Source organism: Poecilia formosa, unplaced genomic scaffold, assembly GCF_000485575.1.
Source record: "Poecilia formosa unplaced genomic scaffold, Poecilia_formosa-5.1.2 Scaffold128, whole genome shotgun sequence".
Lineage (NCBI taxonomy): Eukaryota > Metazoa > Chordata > Actinopteri > Cyprinodontiformes > Poeciliidae > Poecilia > Poecilia formosa.
The window spans coordinates 70,661-91,783 of NW_006800067.1; the positions used below are offsets into that span (position 1 = coordinate 70,661).

Consider the following 21,123-nt stretch of genomic DNA (forward strand, 5'->3'; position numbering starts at 1 on the left):
CTCTCTCTCTCTCTCTCTCTCTCTCTCTCTCTCTCTCTCTCTCTCTCCCCTTGTTTTCATGTGGAAACCTAGCAGGAAGTGTTTGTGGTAAAATGAGATTGGGAGCGAGAGCTGTGTGAGAAAAAAACATTGATATGCTGCGATGTTTTCCTCTTACTGTGAGAGAGAACATCATGTTGAGATCAGCCTCAGTGGGGAATTATTTTTTATTTTTTTTATTCCACCACAAATTACTTTATTACATTTTTTGTCCCCCCCTCACTTCTGTGAATCGTACTTTACGTTGAAAGCGTTTTCTTCCAGGTGGATTTGTTCCCCTTCATTTGACTCACCTTGACCGGAGTCATTGGTAAATGGAGGCGAGAACAAGCCATGGGACGCGGCTTATGTTTGACGGTAAACATTACAAATCCTGGACATCAGTTTGTATTTGCTAAACATGACATGGTGTTTGCATTCCTCCTTTATTACAGATCAGTGCCAGCTGTTTCTATTGGAACGATTCCCACTGCTTATGACTGCATACAATCTGCACATCCAGGCACCCCGTGAAACACTTCACCCCGAGAATAATCAGCCTGGAGAGACACAGCAAGGGTTCTCACATTATTCTTTCAAAATGTAATATTGTGAGGAGTAAAATTCAATCTCTGCTTCCTAAATCAAATTGTTTAATCATCCATATCCATAAACAGCAGTGATGGCTTTGGTGCAAAATGTAATTGCAATCTGTGCACTTCTCACAACCTTACGTTGTGTTCTGCAGATAAAGATGCAAGTAAACAAATGTTTCAACAAAATAAAGTACCTTGTATCAACGTGGAACTAATTAGTGAACGTCAAGTTATAATGTCGAGCACAAAATTATGTGTACTTCCAGCAGATTTCGGTTGAAAATGATCAGTTTCTTCAGGCTGAAAGTGAGATGAAGATTTTTGGAGAGACTCAACCAGAGTCCTGACTTGAATCTGATGGAGAACCCACCGACCTAATGGTTAGGGAGATGGCAAGAAACCCAACCGCAGAAAATTGGAGCTCAGAAGTTGTCACAATAACAGTAAAATAGCAAAGACAATAAACATTTTTTTTCTTTGATTACTCAGAATGATGAGCGCACGTATCCACCCACAGGTGGTTCAGCCTGGTTGTTCAATGATGTGGGGGATAGTTTTGTTGGTTCCCCTTCAGCTTACTGGCCTTTGTGGCAAAAACTAAATCTTGTTCCTATAGAAAATATTGAAAGACGTAATAAAAAAATCTCTGAGCTTTAATCCATGGTCTGTTGTCCAGTGTAACACATTCACCGACTGCCGATTCAAAGCTCCCACAACCAAAGACGAGCTATAAAAACTATCTAGCGGTGCTTAAAAGTCGCGCTGCTGCAGTGGTTGCTGCCTCCTGATCCTCCTCTTCTTTTCAACATCTTACTTTGAAACACAAATTAACATCCATTACTGTGTATTTATCTATGGACTGACATGTCTTTTGGATATGTCTGACAGGATTGTGTTGTATGCACAATCTTCCATTTTTAAAACCAATACATAACATGCCAGGCTTTAATATTGTTATTAAATGTCCATCATTTTTATGTCCACAATCCACACAAAAACTCAAAGGCTGTGAAAATGGTTTCCTGAACATGAACCTGAGTTTACTGCGCCTCCACTATTTATTCTATTCCACTATTTAAATCAGTTTATTGCCTGATTTCAATCCAACGTTTCCTTTGGATGTAGTGAAACAAGAGATTGGCATCATGGATGTCCAGCCGACAAATCTACAGATGTTAGGTCGATACAGATCAAAATCTCCGGGGAGGTTATTCATACCAAAGTAGTATTGAGGGAAAATGACGGAAACCAAAGTGTTTGTGTGACCTTATATAATCACCCTCTTTACTATCTTTGAACAGCATCCACATTTTTTTTAAAAGCAGGATTCTACTGGAGCTTTCAGAACTTTTCTTGATCACCTACATAAGAGGAAATGCATGTTTATAGCAATACAACTTTCCCAGACACAATTCTATTACAAAATTAAATCCTAGCAACACCAATCCGCTTCACAAATCAGTTCTTGTTTGCTCTTTGTGCAGAGCACTGCTCAGCTAGTCAAAAAGACTATTATGTGAAGTAGATTGTGGTTTTTTTTTATCATTAGATAAGACTGCAAGGCTAGCTGAAATAACCACATTATGTTACCCAGATGCTATCATCAATTTTATCTGGTTAAATTTTGCTGGAACAGCATATTCTGCTGGTTAAAGCTGAAACGGAGCAGACATGTGCACAAATGTGTCAAGTACGTGCGGAGAGTTTGTCCCCGGCGGTGTGTTCAAGGTCGGGACCATCCTGAGGAATGCCTTCCGAGCTCTGAGTTGTCTGTCTGTCTGTCTGTCTGTCTGTCTGTCTGTCTGTCAGGCAAGCAACAACACAGCGGGTCTTATGATAACAGAACACATGCACACCAGCATGCAAACCCTGCGTAAGTCGCGCACCCATGGCCCACTTTGTCAGACTAATGACAGAAGTCCCCCGCCTCCAGGCACCGGCGCCACAAACTGCTCCTTTTATAAATTAATCACCCAGTGCATTAAAGAAACAATGCACAAAGACACTTGTTCGAGTCCCTGTCATCAGCTGCAGTGATAAAATCTGAACAAATTTCTCTAAAACAAATGATGGAGCCTGTCACCAGGAGCAACAAACGGAAGCAGGAAGACGAGGAAGCCGACGCAGGAGTGGGAGCAACCTGAAAAAAGGCTAGGTGTCACTAAGGGAACCACGTTTTTTTTCATGACTCAAACGCAAACCGCTGTCAGAAAAGTTTAAGACTTAATCCATCACAACAGAACCGACAGGATTGATGTGAAACAGGAGGGGGAAAAAACGAGTACACCAAGGACAAAACATCGATGAAACCGTTTTAGAACTTTATTTTACTCTTACTGGGTCAAAGGAAAGGCTGACAAATGGTTGATCCTGCGCCTCCTCAGAGACTGGACCCAGGTGAATCAAAGTGATGCTGGCATAATATTCCTCATAATGGCCCAGATAAACAAAAGGGAAACACACATACACACGTCTAGTGTCTAGTACACCGCTTATGCAATGCATTTTCCACCAACATGGTAAATGCACACTCATCTTCCCTGGGGTGAACTCTGCTCAGCTGGAAACAGCAGACAAGAAAAAAAATAAGATATCATAATGTACGGACCAGCCTCAGAAGACTTTTAAAAGTCAGTTCGAAGTAACCTCGGGTCTCGCAAGTAATTGCGTGACTTCGCGCGGAAGAAAAAACAAATAGTGCACAGAGGAGCTGGTGTGTGCCTCCTTTACTCATCACATTTCCAGGGTCATCTGCTGTGTCATCATCACACCCTGCCAGCCTCCAGCACACAGGACATCAACAAACCTCTCTCGCTTTCTGCTTTCTGACTCCGACTGTTTCGTAACGGCCGTGCACAAAGAGAGCAGCGCCGGATCATGTTACTGTGGCTGAGCACTAAGATCCATGGTCCGTGATCTATCCCTCTCTCCTATTATACCCATCCCTGATGACACACAGAGGGATTGAGAGTCAAACAGTGAGTTAACGGGATGGCAGAGGCTGAGGCAAGAAAGAAGCGTTTCTTGTCAGCTTCACTTCGTCACATCCAGCTTTGACGCGATAACGTTTCTGATATTACTCCACATCATCAGAACAACTTGACATTGACTTTAAAAGATAAAATTCCACTTTTAAAAAAGAAGAATTATCCTTAAGCTGTTATTTTTATTTTTTATTTTTTGCAAACTCAGGCATTAGATGATGACCGATCTCGTCGTAATAGCATCAACATTTTGAACATTTTGTCTTTAAAGTTGATGTTTGAAGCAGGGGAAATGGGTGAAGGCAGCCCAATGTGGTACTATTTACCAGAAGAAGCGACTGTAGATCGACTGTAGATGTAGCTGAAGAAGTTCATACTGACTTAGATTTAAAAAAAAAAAAGGTAGACAGAATAAGCAAGGCATCACAACTTGGTGACTCCTGTCCACCACCCAAAACTCTCTAACAATGGGCATGTAAGCACCAGAACGAGTCTACGGAAATATGAAACATGGAGGCCTGGTCTCATAAATCCTATTTTCTTTTACATCACCTGGATAAGCAAGTGCATGTGCCTCACTTACCTGAAAAACACACAGCACCATGTTTAAGAAAAGTAATGCTTAGGGCAATATTCTTGTGGGAATCCTACGATCTATAATATAGATGGTAGAATGGTAGCAAACAATGAAATTAGTTGTTGGTACATGGTAGCATAACATTCATATAGGCGCTATATGAATGTTATATTGACCTTGAACATCCATTCATGGAAACTGTATGTCCTGATCTGCATGCCTCCTTTCAGCAAAGATTGTTCAGAAATGGTTTGCGGAGCACAATGAGTTGCAGCTGATAACGTGTTAAAACCAATCAAGCTATGCTGTGCTGCAGACAAGGGTGATATACAGAAAATGTAAACCTTTTGGTCTAATTATTATTATTATTATTATTATTATTATTATTATTATTATTATTATTATTATTATTATTATTATCTAAACAGGCGGGGAAAAAAACTGTCTGACTCTATTTTTGTTGGATTCTATTTAAAAACAGTAAAACTGCACTACATAGGTTGAAGTTGAACCTTTTGTTGTTTTTTATTACGTTATTTGTTGAAATTATTTTTTTATTCTGAAATTGTATACTGTGCTATGTTTTCTTCATATCATCCTTCTAAGGTGGCAGACTTTCTTGCAGTCATTTGATCTTATCCCAAGTGATGATTCTTCAGGGTTTTTTGAAATCTTTCAAAGTTTTTCCTTTAAACTTTTGCTGCTTTTTCTTTCTCTTTCAGTCTAAATTTTCAAAACTTCTGGAGAGCTATTAATCAAGGTTCCTGTAAAGGTGTCTGAAGAGAGACTGATTCTTTAAGAACCCAACATAAAGACATTAGTTTAAAAAAAAAAAAAAACACTGGTACCCAACTTTACGTAATCTATTTTACATATATGTAGAATTTAAGCACTATCTATCTATTTGATATTAGTAACTATAGAAAAGGGAAATCATTTTGGAGAAGAGAAAACAAAATTGTGCTATAAACATAACCTGAATTTCTTTGTATGTTGCATGAAATCATACAAATAGTTAATGTGCTTGTATTTACTATGCAATACCAAAATGTACTCTGAGTACCACTAAGAGCAACCCATGTACCTCCGGTGGTCCTTCTACCACGGTTTGAGAACCATACACCCAGGACTTGATTCTTTGTATGAAAATATAACGCACAGTTCATAAATAGGTCAGGATACCGGGGGCTTTGAGTATGACCACAACATACTGGAATTCAGTATCTTACTTCCTGTGCCAACGGGCAGAAGCAGAAGGGCAGAGCATGCACAGGAAGGAAGAAGGGCAACCATCCAAAGCTAAATAATGCAATGCTTGAGTCTCCCTGTTATGACCTAGTAAATGGCTGGTTATACAAAGACTCAGACCCCTCATAGGCTACATCTGACAGCACAATCAGCAAGATGAATTGACCAGCAAGTATGAGAAGTCATTTAAGCTTCTGCTATCGGGGTGGGGACTTTCAACATTACAAGAAGTCTGTGCAACTCCGGGAAAACACGCCGTCATGTTTCAGGGCACTACACATTCTGAAGTGCATGAATAAGGAAAGGAGCTATCTCTAAACAAAGCAGGCACTGCTTAAAACAAGGTTTAGAAAAATAAAATGTGGGGCACTGCGTGGTGTAGAGGTAGAGCGAGCGCGCGCCATGAAGAGGCTACTGTCCTCAACGCAGCCATTCTGTGTTCATTCCTGACCCAGAGACCTTTGCTGTGTGTCGTCCTCCCTTCTCTCTCTGTACATTTCCTATCTACCTCTAGTGCTAAATAATCTAAAAAAAAAAAAAAAAGAAATGAAAGAAAATCCTAATAATGAGACGTGAGAAACTGTACTGAAATGATCAGAACTGTCTCTGGGTGTATGGGGCAAAAGGTATAATTCTTCACTGATCTTCCCTTTCCCTGCAGGTCAGCTGGCAAAAGAAAAGCTTTTCGCCACTTTTGCCTGAATAAGATGGTTGAATTACCTCCTTGGTGTGTCAGCAAGTTTTCCAAAAACCTGTTCATTAACCATTTATTTGATTCAGGCGTGTTGGAGCACTGAAGCATCCAAAAATTGCAGAACAGAGGCACTTGAGGACTGGAGTTGCTGACCCTTGCTATGAACATTTGGACTCCAAGAAAATTGTACTTACAAGATTAGTATTACAGATAAAAACAACATACTGGCTGTTTGATGCTGTTCGCACTGTCATACTCTTGCTTAAACAAGATACTAGTTACTCAACAAGCTGTGGCAGTCGCAAGTCTCCACTTTCCACTGTTCATTTGTGAGTCAGAAACTGAAAAGTTTAAGTACCACTGCTACAAGTTGCACATTTCTAATTGTAACATCATAATAAATCATACATTTTTTGTTTTAATCTTTTGTCTAAATGCCAAGCTTATAACACCTTAAGAATCTCACACAGGCCAATGCCTACAGGGCTGAAGGATAAAGGGGTTAGGAGGCCAAGGGGGTAGTTGTCATGCAACTCCACAAACTGAGTTTCTGTATTCTTGACATACTATGAATATGTGTTAACAGCAAAATTTATCCTACGCCACGCAGGTTCACAATCAGAAAAAAACCCTCCATGAAATTGTTGTTATTTGCATCAGAAATGTTTACATTCTCCCCTTTGGCGTTATATAAAAAAAACACAACCCAACTTAATGCACTATGACACATCTGCAATAGGTAATGCCAGTACAACTTCTCCACACGCATGTCTCGGGGACACCCAATTATGTCACTCGCACAAATTAAGCAACTCACGGAACCGTGGAAGCCCCCCTTCAGGGGTCCCACCCTACCTTCGGTGTGGCAAGTGGAGGACAGGATGGTGCTCGGAGGGCGGAAGAGGTACGGGAGGTAACGGGAAAAACATTTCATCTTCTCCGGTGCTTGCCGTCGGGTGAAGAGCGCTGCGTTGCGGGCTCCACATCCGCACTGCTGCCGCGACGGCCAGCCAGAGACGAACCCGGGAGGTGCGGGAGGGGAAAGAGGCTGTTATGTCCGCGGCGGTGCAGGGGGGCTATGACAGCATCTCTCCGGATCTGGTAGAACTGCGCTCCGACCGGTGGGGAGAGCAAAGCCGAGTTGTTTAAGCAGGACACTAGGGGTTCGCTTCTGTCCTGACAGCTGAGGAGGTCAGTGCTTGTGTGGTCTGCGGGTGAAAGCAGCCTCTGCTGTTTGCTTGTCAGCTGCTCCGAGTGGGGAGAGCAACTGCAGCTGATTACAGAGATCGAACCGCGAGATATGACACACTGTGACGAACAGCGGCATGAACTGGGTGAATCATAAACAAAACTTGTTTGCTGAGCAGGTTATCGATTAATTAGGTTTGGCGCCACCTTGTGACAATTTTATTTATATTAACCAAACTTGTAACGTGGCATGAATAAAAGCATATTAGAGAATATGCTTTATGTCGTGCAGAGTCAAAAAAAAATTACTTTAATTCGTAATAATACAAAAATGTAAGAAAAAAATTAAACAACTTGAAAAGTTTTGAAATTACCTTTCAAGCCAAAAGGTAATAACTATAAATGTTCACGGAAGCAGCGCAGATGTCAATACTAGAAGTAGGTGGTCTTTAATTTTGTTTACGTGTATTATTTATACATTAGCCTGCACATCTCGCGAGACTTTACTTTGAACTAATGTAGGCGGAAGTACATTGCAGGTCTCTTTTCCGCCGGCCATAGAGGAGCAAAGGCAGGGTAAGGATTCCTGTCAGCGAAATTCACCAAAGTTATCAACATCCATCCTCCATGTAATGTTGCTGTGTCGCAATGAACACACAGTAACACAATGTAAACATGAATACTAATAAATCACCGATATTATTGATGTAATTTTAGTGGTAGATTATGATATTTGGACAAACTGTATGTGGGCTCCCTGCTAGCTACGGCTCTATCCGCATGCCTCTATCCGCTGTAGTTGAACGACTTCATTTCGGGTGAAAACGACTGTAATTCTGTGAGTTTTGTAGTTTCACGAGTTCCGTCAACTAATTATAATACGTTTCCGTCTTTGTGAAATAACCGAGTTTCCTCTTTAGCTTGTAGTTAAACCTTCGGAGCGCCGTTAGCTACCTTAGCATGTAGCTTTACCCTGTGAGGACTATGCTAGCTTGTATGCAAGCAGTTGCTCTACTTCTGTGTGCAATAAACTTCATATTGGCCACCATAATTATTTGCAGGCTCTATGCTGAATATGTTTGAGAGGCTTGGAGCTACAAGTGCCGTTTTCTTAAGGAACTGTGAGCTTTGCAGTTTCACAATAAAGCATGTTTGTTTCACTCCACAGCATCATGAAGCTTAACCCATTTGTAACATCCTCCCGTCGCAAGAACCGCAAGAGGCACTTCAATGCCCCCTCACACATCAGGAGGAAGATCATGTCTTCCCCGCTGTCCAAGGAGCTCCGCCAGAAGTACAACGTGAGGTCCATGCCTATCCGCAAAGACGACGAAGTGCAGGTAATGTGGTTCCGAGAGCTTAAGAGTTCTGGTCGAGATTATGAGGTTTGATCACAGTGTAGCTGAGCCAGTGATGCTTTTGCTCCCAGGTTGTCCGTGGACACTACAAAGGGCAGCAGATTGGCAAGGTGGTGCAGGTCTACAGGAAGAAGTACGTCATCTACATCGAGCGTGTGCAGAGAGAGAAGGCCAACGGAACCACAGTCCATGTCGGCATCCATCCCAGCAAGGTGAGACACATTTCCAAAGGTCCACGAAAGTGCTAAAGTATTAAAAGTGAGCTGTGTGTAGGGTCATGTGATGACGTATGTGCAGATTGTTTGAATGCTCTGAGAACTACTGTCTAGTACTTCATTGGTTGAATTATTTCAGCGTTCCAGAAATATGGCAAAAAGGATTTGCAAGTGGAGAGAGTGAGCTTTGTTGTGTTGGACTCAAATAACAAAATTGTCTAATGGTGAAAACCTGCTTGGATGAATCTGTCAAACTGATGTAGAGTTTGTTGTAATTATTATAGGGTTCCTACACAATTTTAAAGAGTGGGATTTCTTTTTGATCACTTTCCGAGTTTGAAAAACTTGTTCAATCACATCTGCGCCACCTGATAATTTCAGTTGAACATTTTAGCCGTTAATATTTTAGTTTTCAAGTGTATAACAGGCTTGCAGGGGAAAGCTGAAATGACTAAAATGTATAGAAACTCTGCTGTTAGCACTCATTAATTGGGCTGTAAAAAGCGTTTGCTCCGTTTACATTGTTGACATTAGTTTGCTTCAGGCATTCAAATTCACTTAGCCTGGGTACCTGTAGGGATAATTAAAAGCTCAACAGCCTTCTGTGTTATAAAACTGTTTATGTGGAAGTTACTGGCAGGGATTGAGTCAAGAATTTGGGTCCCGTGTGTTGCACATGTTGACAGTGTGTCATGTAAATCTAAGGCTTTTAGTGTTTGACTCTTATTACGTTTCTGTGTGGGGGAAAAAATAAAGGAAAAATCAGGTGGACTTGGCATTTGAGTGAAGGATAGAGTGCAATTTTTAATTATTCCATTTAAAACCTTTAATGTTTTTATTATTTAATTTATTTATTGCATATATAACTTTTATCATTTCATAAGATACAATCCACTTTATAAAGATTATTTATTTAGATTTATTTATTTATCCGATTAGATTATTTTTGTTAATAGACAGTCTCAAAACCATAAATCAGTGACCGATTCGCATAACACCTAGCAAAAGCCAGCTGTGTTAACATGACAGCTTGTCCTGCTGTGTGTAAGTTGCACAGCTTTGTGCATGTTTGTATTGGCACTGAACTGACCCAGAGCTGTATTTATTATATGTGGATTATCAGAGGAGATCAGAGCTGTTTCCTTTGTCATTATGACACAAACATGAGTGAAATGTGCTACTGACTACGCATAAATATTTTGCATAAAACTTTCTTCTGTCAAACATTAGCAAGTTTCCGTTAAATGTTTAAACCAGGGGTGAAAAGGCCCAAGTTTCCAGATATTCTTAACTGTCCTTTTAAAATTAGTGTTTTAATTCTTCTGTTTTTCAAATTCTTTGTAAATATGAGTGCATCCAAATTAAACACAGTTATTGGACTGCATGTTGAACCACAATTTCAAAATTTAAAACACTCAAGACTTAACTTGCACTACAAGCTTCCTAGAACAGCAGGGACGCCTTGCCATCAGTAGTTCACAAACTTGTCTACACATCTTTGACCTTTTCCTGGTGTTATATTGTGGAAAAGTGTTCACAGCATGGATACAGATTGTTATTTTATACGTTTGTTTATAAAGCTAAAAAATGTATTTGAAAGCATAACTAATCACAGGTTGCACCTTAGGTTCCATGTAATTCTGCATCTAAAGCTCTGTCTTCAAAGAATATGTGTTTATATTACATTTCGTTGCATCCAGTTAAAAGTACATAGTTAATGACTAAACATATTTTTGTGCTTAAGCGAATTAAAGCGGTGTAGAAGTATGGTGGGGTAGGTTGACGTCACTGAAACATTACTTTAAATATTTGAGCACTTTATCCAAATCTTTATGCATATTTCAGTCTCTTTCTGGTTATTAAATGAAGCTTTGCATTGTTGTTGATTCTGCTTTCAAAATTACATATTTGCTGACGATACACAGCAAGGGATATTTTGTTGTTCTGAGGGCTCTTAATGTTTGCAGTGAGACATAATGCTTACCAAGTCATGTTTTTGTTTTTCCAGGTGGTCATCACTAGGCTAAAGCTCGATAAGGATCGCAAGAAGATCCTTGAGCGCAAAGCCAAGTCTCGCGCTGTTGGGAAGGACAAGGGCAAATACAAGGAGGAGACCATCGAGAAGATGCAGGAGTGAAAATGATCTTTTGCTATTAATAAACTGTATAATTGGATCTCATTTTGTTTGGAGTTTCATGTGTACATATATACATGCATATAAACATCCCAAAATTAAGACATCACAAAATTTACATGTCAAGATTTGTAACTGCTTAAAATATTTTGTGAAACATTCATTTTAAATTCTGGCTGACAGAAGTCTGTGAGAAAGAACATCTGAACTTGAATTTTGACCTATTGTGTCACGTTTGCATATTTTCTGAGTTAAAATATGTTAGGGCTGCTTTCTAAAATATTAGGGAGTAATTAAATAAAAGTATTTAATTCCTCTAAAAATCAGTCTGTTTTGTAAAATTAAGTCTTTCAGGTTAGGACGTGGGCAATTATAGAGGGAGCCAAAAGTCATTTTGAGACACAACTTTGTTTTCACATCCTTGAGGCCGAATGAAAGTTGTTTCCTTTGCTGTCTGAACTATTTTTCAGTTTTCCCAATCATAAATTCACAATTTAAAGCATGGTTACTGCTAAGCAGGACAGTTGTAGGAAACTGAACCAATTTAGTGTTGTACTTTTTTCATAATTAAAACATTTTCATTTTAGTGTAAAAATGTTTTTTGTTAGACTATGCTTTAATCAATTTATATCCAAAAAAGTATTATGTAGGAACATCGCAAATAATAAATCAGAATAGCAACATTTTAAGTCTGTTGCCCAAATCTGATAACATTGATGCACAGCTATAGAAGTGGCAAATGGCAAATAAACAACCAAGACTTGCATGCTAGTGAAGTATTTAAGCATAAAGTTAAGTAACGTAAATACTGAAGGTTATGCACCACTATCCACTTAAAATTTAATAAAATCCAGTTTTTGTGTAAATGTGTAATTTCACAAAATCACCAGTTGGTGTCACAAAATGCTTATTAGAATTTCCAAAAACTGACACTATTGTCCAAAACAGAATCACCTGTTGATTGAGATTACATTCATTTACCGTTGATCAATGCAAATTATTCTAAGAAAACCAACGTAATCTGTGAAATTACATATGTTTTACTTCTGTCCTACGTTTTGTGCACTGCAGCATACAATTTTAAGATTAATCACAAATTCCTCAAGTTTAATTATTACTTAAAAAGTTGTTTTTTCCCCTATCCCGTCAAAAATAAGCCGCATGCTATGGATACCAGGACTAGTCTCTGCTAAAAAATAAATATGCACAATATTAAATGGGGTTATTTTCCAGCACATAGACTGCTCCTCCGCCAGCCTCTACTTCCTCCCTCTGTCAGAGTCATGTGATACGTGCTGCCTGCTCCCCCGTCACAGGATATATCATTTGGACACAGCACCGAAGTTGGCTTAAGTTTAACGTTTTCAGCTTTTAGACACTCCTGGGTTTTAAATAATGGCGGATCAGTTTGCCATCGTAATGTCTGTAATGACTTTGTTTTGGGGAATCGTTGGAGGAGTTGTGCCCTGGTTTATCCCCAAAGGACCCAACAGAGGGTGAGTTTGTTAGCCCATATTAGCTAAATCGAGCCAACTTAAAGAAAGCTACATAAGTTTAAGTTTCAACTTGATCTTTTTCCGTAAGAATGCTTTTTTGTAAAGTAGGTTCATTTTAAACTCATTTCTTGGCCTGACTTTTAAGCGTTACATAAGTTTGCGAAGTTCTTGTAAAACTTTAGGCTAGCTACTTGAAGCTAATTTCACAGTCTATGTGTTTATGATGAAGCTATTATGCCATACGTAAGTACACTTCAGGTATAACCCGTTTAGACATAAATACTCCACATTTTATTTTCAAAAAGATGGAAGCAGTTCTTAAAAGTGTATTGCTGCTTCCTTTATTCCTCCTCGGCTCACGAGATTTTAAAAAAGACGTTTTCTCTTTTTTTCTTGCAGAGTTATTGTCACAATGTTGGTGCTAACTGCAGTCTGCTGTTACCTCTTGTGAGTATTTCCATCCAGCATTTCTGCTTCCTCCTATATGTTATTCATTACATTTAACCTAACACTGTGAAACAGAAAGAAGATGCATTTGTCTGGATGTGTTGTAGTATTTTCGGGTGTTGCTATTCTTATAACCATTTGTTATTCTTCAACTTTTTCTTAGAGAGTAAAGCTCCTTGAGATCAAAGAATCTGACAATACAGTTATAAATCAGTTGAAAATATCAATAAAGTTATTACACCTCATAAAAACATTTTCTCACATTATGTCACACAAAAGCAGCCACACACTTGAATATATTTTATTAGGGTTTGATGTGATGGGTCAATATAAAGCATTGTGTAATTAAGAAGAAAAATGATACATGGCTTAAAAAGCTTTTACAAATTGTAGCTCTGGCTGTGTGTTTAGGGAACTTTTGCCCACGTCTCAAGTCTTTCTCAGCCCTCAATAGGTTTTCTGCTCTGTTGGCTGCTTCTCAGATTAAATGAAAACATTTTTCAGATGTCTGATTGAAAGGACACTGAAATGTTCAAACGAAGAGTGTATTCTTTGGTCTTCACGAGTAAAACTGGGAATAAATTATGCTTAGGATCTATTGACTATTTAGGGTAACTTCAGATAGTTGGTTGAACTAAATTTTATTTAAGAGTGTGAGAATTAACAAGATAATAAAAATATTCGACCCACTTTTCAGATTTTCATTTATGAAATCTAAGTGCATTTTATTTTTGTTTATTTCATTTAACAACAATGCACTACTTTCTCTTGTCTGTCACATAAAATCCCGATTAAAAAAACATTGAAGCATGTTGCAGTATGACAAAATGTGAATAGATTTACACAGGACACCTAACTTCTGTAGTCTATCTGGTTTATATTTATATTCCATTTACTTATTTATTACAGTGCAATAAACTATGCATGGGATATTTAAAAGATTAATTATTCTTCTGGCATGTTGCACACAAATGACCAGAAGAGGGCAGTAGAAGCAAAGTTGTTTTCCTGTCTTTATCCTAGAACAGCTCTCGGTGTAAAGTAAATCTTGAATTACCTTTTATCATATATTGGCTATTTTGAGGTTTTGAGAATATGCCTTTCAATACATTTGGAAGCTGACAAGTTACCTTTTTGTATGTGCTCTTCATCAGCTGGTTGATAGCAATTCTGGCTCAACTGAACCCACTCTTTGGACCATCCCTATCCACTGACATCATCCAGTACCTAAAGTTGGCTTGGGATTAACTTGCCTTTCAAGAACTCCTTACTTTGCTGGTAAATGTCTCCCCATCAGCTCACCTTTTGGAAATCATGTTTGCTCAACAGGTTTTTGTTTGTTTGTTTGTTTTGCTTTGTTTTTTTTCTTTCTGAAACTGTTCCCTGTTGTTTTTCTATAGCATCGATGCTACGCCCTTCCGGAGACCATTCCTCAGATCACCGAAAACCAAGAACTCTGTGCCTTTAGTTTTTAGTGAGGTTGACCTGGGTGCCTTGCTTAAAATTATCTTCAAAGATTTAAGAGATATTACTTGATTTTTCTGAACCTTAAATTAAAACGGCCTTCACTTGCTGTTGTGTTTATATGTTGTGTACATTGTGTGTAATATGAGTGTGAATGATGTTTAATTAAATTGTTTTGAGGTTGACACACGCTTGACTTGTTTCTGTTTTCTTCCTAATAAAGAATACAAAAAATTTTAAATCTCATTTAATGAATTCCTAACTTCCTAGTTTGTTTGTTTTTTTCTGTAATTTATTTCCATGAAGAACTTTTATTTGTTTTTGTTTTTTCTTTGATTTGAATATATATGCAACGGCATTCTAATAAACTTAAGCAAAAATTATTATAATGCTTAAGAAAAGATTTGAAACATGTACAAGGTACTTTTAGATATCTATAAAAAATTCTGTGTTTGATGTTCACACTGTCTGTATGAAACGGGCAGCTTCCTGCTTGCCGTAGTTGTAGCCGGCTACGTTGGCAACATGGCGACTTCAGATGTCCACGTCCGATTGTGTGAGCAAGAAATACTCAAATATGACTTGGAAATCAAGGCTCTCATCCAGGTGCGAATTTTCCTCTGGTAAGACCCTCCAGCGATATGTTAGGGGACGCTAATCTTTTCGGTTGTCATGGACAACAGCTAGCCTTTATGCTAAATCAGAAACGTAACGGCTCGAGTCTCTTCTAACAGCATTTTGTGACTGCATATGTCGACAGCTTAACTATTAAACTGCATCTGAAGGAGTTTAGGGTAGTTACTTTTTATATGGCAAATAAAAGGTGCAAAAAATGTGTGCCAAGTCAGCCGACTACGTCATGAATTGTTCTAGAAAGGTTACGTCAGTCCTACGGGGTGACGTTTTGTTAGCATTTCTTATATTTGCAAAGAGTAGGTAGAGAAGGGGGAGCGGAGGGGGAAGATTAGTAATCGCAATGAAAATAAATGTTCACATTGGTGTAAGCAGCATACAATCTGGGGAAAAATGGAGATTATCTATGTGTGTAAATTTAGCATAATTGTATAATTAAATGTCTCATTATCAAAGAGGTGTGCTTCAAAGTTTAGAAAGAAACAACAAAGAGGGTTCAAATTCAGAAATACTTTATTAATCCCAAAGGAAAATTAAATACTCCCTGACTTTTGCACTATTGAATACATTAATAGGCAAACATATTTGAACTACTGCAGTATTATGATTATTAATAGCATCATTTCAAGTATATGGGATGAAAATATATGTTTTGCTATTCTTTTTAGATCCCGACAATAAATTATTGGCTAGATTATTAATTATTTACACATATAGCTTAATAGAATTTAAAACAGACATTTTGAAAGGTGAAGGAAACGGGGATTAAAGTGGAGCTAAAATGTGATGAGTTTACTTTAAAGGACGGATTAAATTGTATCCCTGTATTATTACAGTCTTTTTTTTAATGCTGGCGTATCATCTCGATCTAAAAAGTGCAGTTCTGGGTTCTGTTTGAAAAAGTATATAGTTTTATTCTTGCACGAATGGATGAGCAAAGAATATTTTATTCATATTTCTTTTACTTTTTTATTTAGAAATCTTAAATTTCTGGTTTCTTTTGGGGTATAAATGTCTATGTAATATTATATGTGGTTAGACCTGGGTCAAGTTTAAAAATTTCTAATTATTTTCTCAATCATTTTTTTTTTCTCGTACTCATAAAAGTAAAAAGAATTTTCAATTTCATCACGGCTAGAGCCTTTGTTTCAGCTGCTCACTTATGTAATTTCTCTTTTCTCTCAGTTTTATTGTTAAAACTCTTGTACCGTTTGTCAGACAATTAACTCTTGGCGGTTTTGAAACGCGTTTTCCTTAATTTCTTTTTTGAACCAATACATTTATTTTATTTTCAGGAATCTTAAAACTTTTTTTTTTTTACTTTAAGAATAAAATTAACCTCTCATGAGGAAACCAGTTGAATTCTTCAGTCTTCTGGGTTCTTTTTAGACTTTTTTTTTTTTTTTTTACAGTAATATTCTGTCCTGCGCTCACGATTTCATTCTTCCTTGAACATTTACGAAATGTGCGTGTGGGAGAGTAACACGTGAATCCCTTTAAGCCTAACGTGATGCATTACTGGATGTGTGTCTCATCCGTCTTGTCTCGACAGGACATCACAGAGTGCGACGGCCCTCAGAGCAAGCTGACAGAAATAAACACAGACGTGAAAAAGCACTTTCACAACCTCAGATTAAGGATTCAGGTGAGTTCTTCATTTATTTTTGGTACAAGAGAAAACAAAACAAAACAAAAAAACATTGCTTCTGGTGAGAACACGTTTCTCAAAATGTCCGTGTCGCTTTGCTGTTTCATCAGGACTTTGAGCGGATGGCGATGGAACAAGACAGAGAGTCGGACAAGCAGGCTTTGCTCAGTCAAGTAGAGGGACACAGAAAGCAGATGCTGAGGTGATCGCCATCGGATAACCGGCCGTGTCTTTGCTATGTCATATTTCTGAGTGCATTTCTGCTCAATGGACACATTCTTTTGTTTACAGCAACCAGACGGCCTGGAGGAAAGCCAACCTCGCCAGCAAACTGTCCATGGACAAAATGGAGAAGCAGACGCTGCTTAATGGAGCCGATGGCGACGTGAGGAAGAGGTGAGAGGGCAGCCTGCTGCTCTGTCTTAAAATGTCCTTAAACATCATAAAACCACAGCTTTCTCTTCAGAAGAAAGTAGCTTTTCAGGTTTTTTTGATTTTATTAAAAAGAGCTGCTTTCGGTTTTAAAGGAAGATGACCAAAGAGGGCCTCGCCCAAAGTGCCAGCGACATTACAGAGAATCTCATGAGCATCAGCCGGATGATGGCCCAGCAGGTTCAGCAGAGCGAAGACTCCATAACAACACTAGGTCAGTCACGGAAAGACCGATTGCTAACGCTAACTTCGCCAACGTCAGATTTGTGCTTTTGCAAACACTTCACATTGCAGCGACCTTAGGTTTGGTAAAAGTCAAAAGTAATCCTGCTCTGCTTTTCAGAGAGAATATTATAATAAACACCCCTTTTTTTTCTTCTTCTTCTTTTTTTTTTAAATTTCTGGTTCAAGCAACCTCGTCGAGAACGATTCAAGAGACGAACGAGGAGTTCAAAGCCATGACTGGGACCATCCAGCTGGGCAGGAAGCTCATCACCAAGTACAACCGCAGGGAGCTCACTGACAAGCTGCTCATCTTCTTGGCGCTGGCTCTGTTCTTTGCAACGGTTCTCTACATCCTCAAAAAGAGGCTGTTCCCTTTCTTATAGACCAGAGGCTTCGGAGGATCCCCCCCCAAATTCAGACGAATCTCCCTGCCATAGCTGGCCAACGTTCGCTGTGAATTCCAAGCTGCTCTGGAAAAATTCTGTTCACAAATAGGAGGATAATCCTGCATGTCTGCAGTTCTTCTTGGTGTTTAATTTATTGAGCTTTACGTTTGTCACACTAAAGAAAACAGTGCTTTAAATGTAAATCTGTGGTTTGATGGCCAGTTAGATTACAATGTGTTTATGCATCATTATTGTTTTTGTTCTTAAATTATCTTAGAGGTGGAAAGACCGTGCAAATCACAAGCAAAATGCATGTTTTTTTTTTCTCTCTCCATCAGATAAGTAGTCTGATAAAAGTTCTGAAGCTGCAATAGTTTGTAATATAGTCGATTCGTTTTAACTGGTAACCTGAAGTTATATGCATGTTCATTTCGGAAGCAAATCCAGAGCTTAATATTTCTGTGCAGCTGAATTTGCCAGTTTTTATTATTCAGCATAAGCAACTTACAAAAACACTTCAACCTTTTTGTATCAACGCTGTTCGTCACCAAGTTCTGTACAATTGCTATTGTGTATAATTTGTAACTGCTAAAAACTGTGCTGATTTTCTGAATTGCCATGCCGAATATTGTCACCTTCGTATAATAATGGCTTAAGTCTTTTTTTTTTTTTTCCCCCAAAAGTGATTTTTGGAAAAACAAAAACGTCTGGCAACATCGATTTAGGCAAGGAAAAAAATAAATACGTTTTGACGAAAAAAAGACACGGACCATTATTTTATGAAGATGACAAAATGTTTTTATGTTTTTCTTTTTTTTTTGTTTTTTTTTTGTTTGAGGGACCGCACTTGTTTCAGGTTTCATTCCGGCTTCAAACCCAGCAGGGTTTCATGTGCTGCACTGAAGCAGCAGCAGCGCCGTTCACACCGGCAGAGATGGAGCCACATTCATCCGCTGCCTTTCTTCAGATAAGACCCGGAAAAGCAGATTATTCCGACAGTCCCCCCCACCCTGCCCTCTTATTCCAGTGTGGGTGGTGGATGAGTGAGGGTTGATATTTTTAGGTTTGTGCGCTGCCGTTATCTGACGTCGCCTTTTCAACACCACAGAGGAGAGGATGGTCAGAGAAGCTACATGACCTTGCTAGCCTCTGTGCAACTGCTTTCCATTGCCTGTTGGTTTGTCATACGAATAATTTTTATTTGTAATTTTAAAAAAAATTTTTTATTTTTTGCCGGATTTTAATAAACATTAACCGCTTCTGTATTTTACGCTTGAATTGCGTTGCAGAATTGTGTGTATTGTTTTAAAGAGGATGACGGACAGAGTATGTGTGAAGAGACCTGAGAGACGCGTAAGCATCTCCTTCTCATCTGAAGTGGAAGCAGTTGGGCTGAGCCTGCTCCTCTCCTGTTCGTGTATAACTGGACACTTAGACGAGGCCTGGTGCTCTCTGTTGAGCAAATTAGACTATTCTTCCATTTAGCACAGAGATATTGTTGATCGAGTGGTTTCGTTTGTATCTCAACAAGCGAGTCAGGGTCTCTGAAGAGCACAATGGGGAGCACGTTTTCCACCCGCACACTAAACAAGAGGCCGAAACCTCAGCAGCTCCTCGTTTGTTTGACACGCAGCTTTTTCCTGAGATGAAAAGCGTGACGCACAGAAATCCATTTGCACTGTTTTGGGAATAATTTCCCCTTAAAAATAAGTATTATTAATTTTCTGATGATGCTCTTCAAACCCCTGAAACTAATATTGCACTGTAAAAAGGACTGAAGATGCTTCTGCTCTGCCTCTGATCCACATGGTGCCAGTGGACAGCTGTGTTTTTATGGGTCGTATTATGGATTAACAGATCCTTTCACCGAAGGAAGCTATTCTAACACTTGTGGTGAAAATTTTTTCTGTGCTACAGCAAAAACTTAAGTTTGTTTCCAGCTAGCTTAGCTACAAATCTAATGCTAGAGTCAAACTTTTCTCACAAAGTTAGCTTCCTAACCCTGAAAACTGCTCATCCTAGCTGGTTGTCAGGGAAAACAATAATGTGATTTAGCATTTTATCACAAGCCATCTGTTTGTTTGTTTCTTTTCAGCGTGCGGGATAAACCAGAGGGGCAAAATTACCTTCGTGATGATTTAAAATCCAACTAATTTAGTTGAATAATTATGTTTTTAAACACTTGAGAAGTTTTTTATCTTGCCTTAGACATCCACAATGTAGATTATTTAACCATCCCATTTAAGACTTACTCAAATAGATGTTTGCAAACTGTTACAATAAATGTTACTTAGTTGTAAAGATTTATTTTATCAGTCAAAAAATTGGATTAACTTTGCTTTTCGACTAATTTGTCTACTGTCAGTTCATTGTTCACTTTTTAAAACCTTACTGAATAAAAACCGTGTGTAGCATACTTCTCAGGAGCACAGTTTCACTTTTGGGTGTAACGGCTGTAGTGATCTCATGTATTTATTGGTTAAGTTTGAATTTTGAAGGGATGCTTTTGTCAAGCTTTGACTGCATGCAGACACATTAATGGCCAGAAACGCTTGTGCCAAAGTCCATAAATCACACATTCCTACTGCCGAGTCCAGTTCAAATTCATTATTTTAAATTAAGCTTTATTTAAACCTACTTCTCAGTGTGTGCGAGAAATAAGTACACCTGAAACGCCGACGATATAGATTTCAGGGTTGTTTTTTTTTATCTTTTCGGTGTGAGCATTTTTTACATTTCAAGTTGTCTTCAAAGGTTTATTACGGGTCAAGGTCGCGGCCGGCAGCCGGCTCTGCCCCCAGCGGCCTCTAAGCGTTTGTGTACAGAGCGAAGTCGGCTGACAGCCGGCTGTAAAAATGAATAAACTTTTAACAACCTTTTCACCTTGTTTAAGTAAAAATGACTGAAGCTTTCTAACAGCCACTTGAACATTTTAACCTGACAGGAACCATGCCACGGTTTTTAACGGCCACTAATCTCCATTATGAGGGTTTATAGTTCATTCTGTCAGAATGTCATTAACACACCGGGGTCGTATTTAAAGTTCCCTCTTGGTCACCACTAAGTCACCAATTTTATTTCAAATCCGAGGAACATTGGGACAGCAAATTGTTGGGAGTCTTTTGATAAATGAATTGCATACATTTCCTTCAAGTGTTTTAATATTTTCTGACCCAAAAGTATGGGAGCTGTGAAGACAAAAGACCCTCAGTTGAGTCAAATAAATTTGAACTGATTGTGAAATAATTTGGCTCATCTGTGTTGTCATCCTGTGCTAAAAAAAAAAACAAAAACAAAACACACACATAAAAATAATCAGAGAATTCTGCTTAAGGTTGAAAATAAGACTGAAACCGTAATGTACTTTTTAGATCGTGTTC

General features: G+C 38.6%; 4 protein-coding genes across 4 annotated transcripts in view; 3 read left to right on the top strand and 1 right to left on the bottom strand.

The window, feature by feature from the left end:
- LOC103144499 (serine/threonine-protein phosphatase 2A 55 kDa regulatory subunit B beta isoform) overlaps positions 1-7,308 on the bottom strand; it is a 49,966-nt gene extending 42,658 nt beyond the window's left edge. The window contains exon 1 of the mRNA XM_007561514.2: positions 6,973-7,308. Coding sequence (XP_007561576.1) covers positions 6,973-7,051 — 79 coding nt within the window. The 5' untranslated portion in view covers positions 7,052-7,308. The remainder of the gene's footprint in view (positions 1-6,972) is intronic.
- A 468-nt stretch (positions 7,309-7,776) lies between these two features.
- rpl26 (ribosomal protein L26) lies at positions 7,777-11,052 on the top strand. Its single transcript, XM_007561517.2, has 4 exons — positions 7,777-7,881; positions 8,474-8,645; positions 8,735-8,875; positions 10,887-11,052. The coding sequence occupies exons 2-4, from the start codon at positions 8,478-8,480 to the stop codon at positions 11,013-11,015; spliced, it is 438 nt and encodes a 145-aa protein (XP_007561579.1). The 5' UTR covers positions 7,777-7,881; positions 8,474-8,477; the 3' UTR covers positions 11,016-11,052.
- Positions 11,053-12,249: 1,197 nt separating this feature from the next.
- On the top strand, positions 12,250-14,608 carry atp6v0e1 (ATPase H+ transporting V0 subunit e1). The gene is made up of 4 exons (XM_007561518.2): positions 12,250-12,508; positions 12,908-12,955; positions 14,110-14,233; positions 14,356-14,608. Exons 1-3 carry the CDS (start codon positions 12,408-12,410, stop codon positions 14,201-14,203), a joined length of 243 nt encoding a protein of 80 aa, XP_007561580.1. The 5' UTR covers positions 12,250-12,407; the 3' UTR covers positions 14,204-14,233; positions 14,356-14,608.
- Positions 14,609-14,879: 271 nt separating this feature from the next.
- On the top strand, positions 14,880-19,021 carry bnip1a (BCL2 interacting protein 1a). The gene is made up of 6 exons (XM_007561519.2): positions 14,880-15,025; positions 16,605-16,697; positions 16,811-16,902; positions 16,992-17,096; positions 17,228-17,346; positions 17,544-19,021. The coding sequence occupies exons 1-6, from the start codon at positions 14,945-14,947 to the stop codon at positions 17,738-17,740; spliced, it is 687 nt and encodes a 228-aa protein (XP_007561581.1). The 5' UTR covers positions 14,880-14,944; the 3' UTR covers positions 17,741-19,021.
- Positions 19,022-21,123: the final 2,102 nt, after the last annotated feature.

Excerpts from the sequence above, each read along its gene's own strand:
- rpl26 (XM_007561517.2), top strand. The coding sequence starts at position 8,478 with ATGAAGCTTAACCCATTTGTAACATCCTCCCGTCGCAAGAACCGCAAG. Across the intron at positions 8,646-8,734 it reads GCAAAGACGACGAAGTGCAG|GTTGTCCGTGGACACTACAA; the intron begins GTAATGTGGTTC and ends TTTTGCTCCCAG. Across the intron at positions 8,876-10,886 it reads TCGGCATCCATCCCAGCAAG|GTGGTCATCACTAGGCTAAA; the intron begins GTGAGACACATT and ends TTGTTTTTCCAG.
- atp6v0e1 (XM_007561518.2), top strand. The coding sequence starts at position 12,408 with ATGGCGGATCAGTTTGCCATCGTAATGTCTGTAATGACTTTGTTTTGG. Across the intron at positions 12,509-12,907 it reads CCCAAAGGACCCAACAGAGG|AGTTATTGTCACAATGTTGG; the intron begins GTGAGTTTGTTA and ends TTTTTCTTGCAG. Across the intron at positions 12,956-14,109 it reads GCAGTCTGCTGTTACCTCTT|CTGGTTGATAGCAATTCTGG; the intron begins GTGAGTATTTCC and ends GCTCTTCATCAG.
- bnip1a (XM_007561519.2), top strand. The coding sequence starts at position 14,945 with ATGGCGACTTCAGATGTCCACGTCCGATTGTGTGAGCAAGAAATACTC. Across the intron at positions 15,026-16,604 it reads AAATCAAGGCTCTCATCCAG|GACATCACAGAGTGCGACGG; the intron begins GTGCGAATTTTC and ends TTGTCTCGACAG. Across the intron at positions 16,903-16,991 it reads CACAGAAAGCAGATGCTGAG|CAACCAGACGGCCTGGAGGA; the intron begins GTGATCGCCATC and ends TTTTGTTTACAG.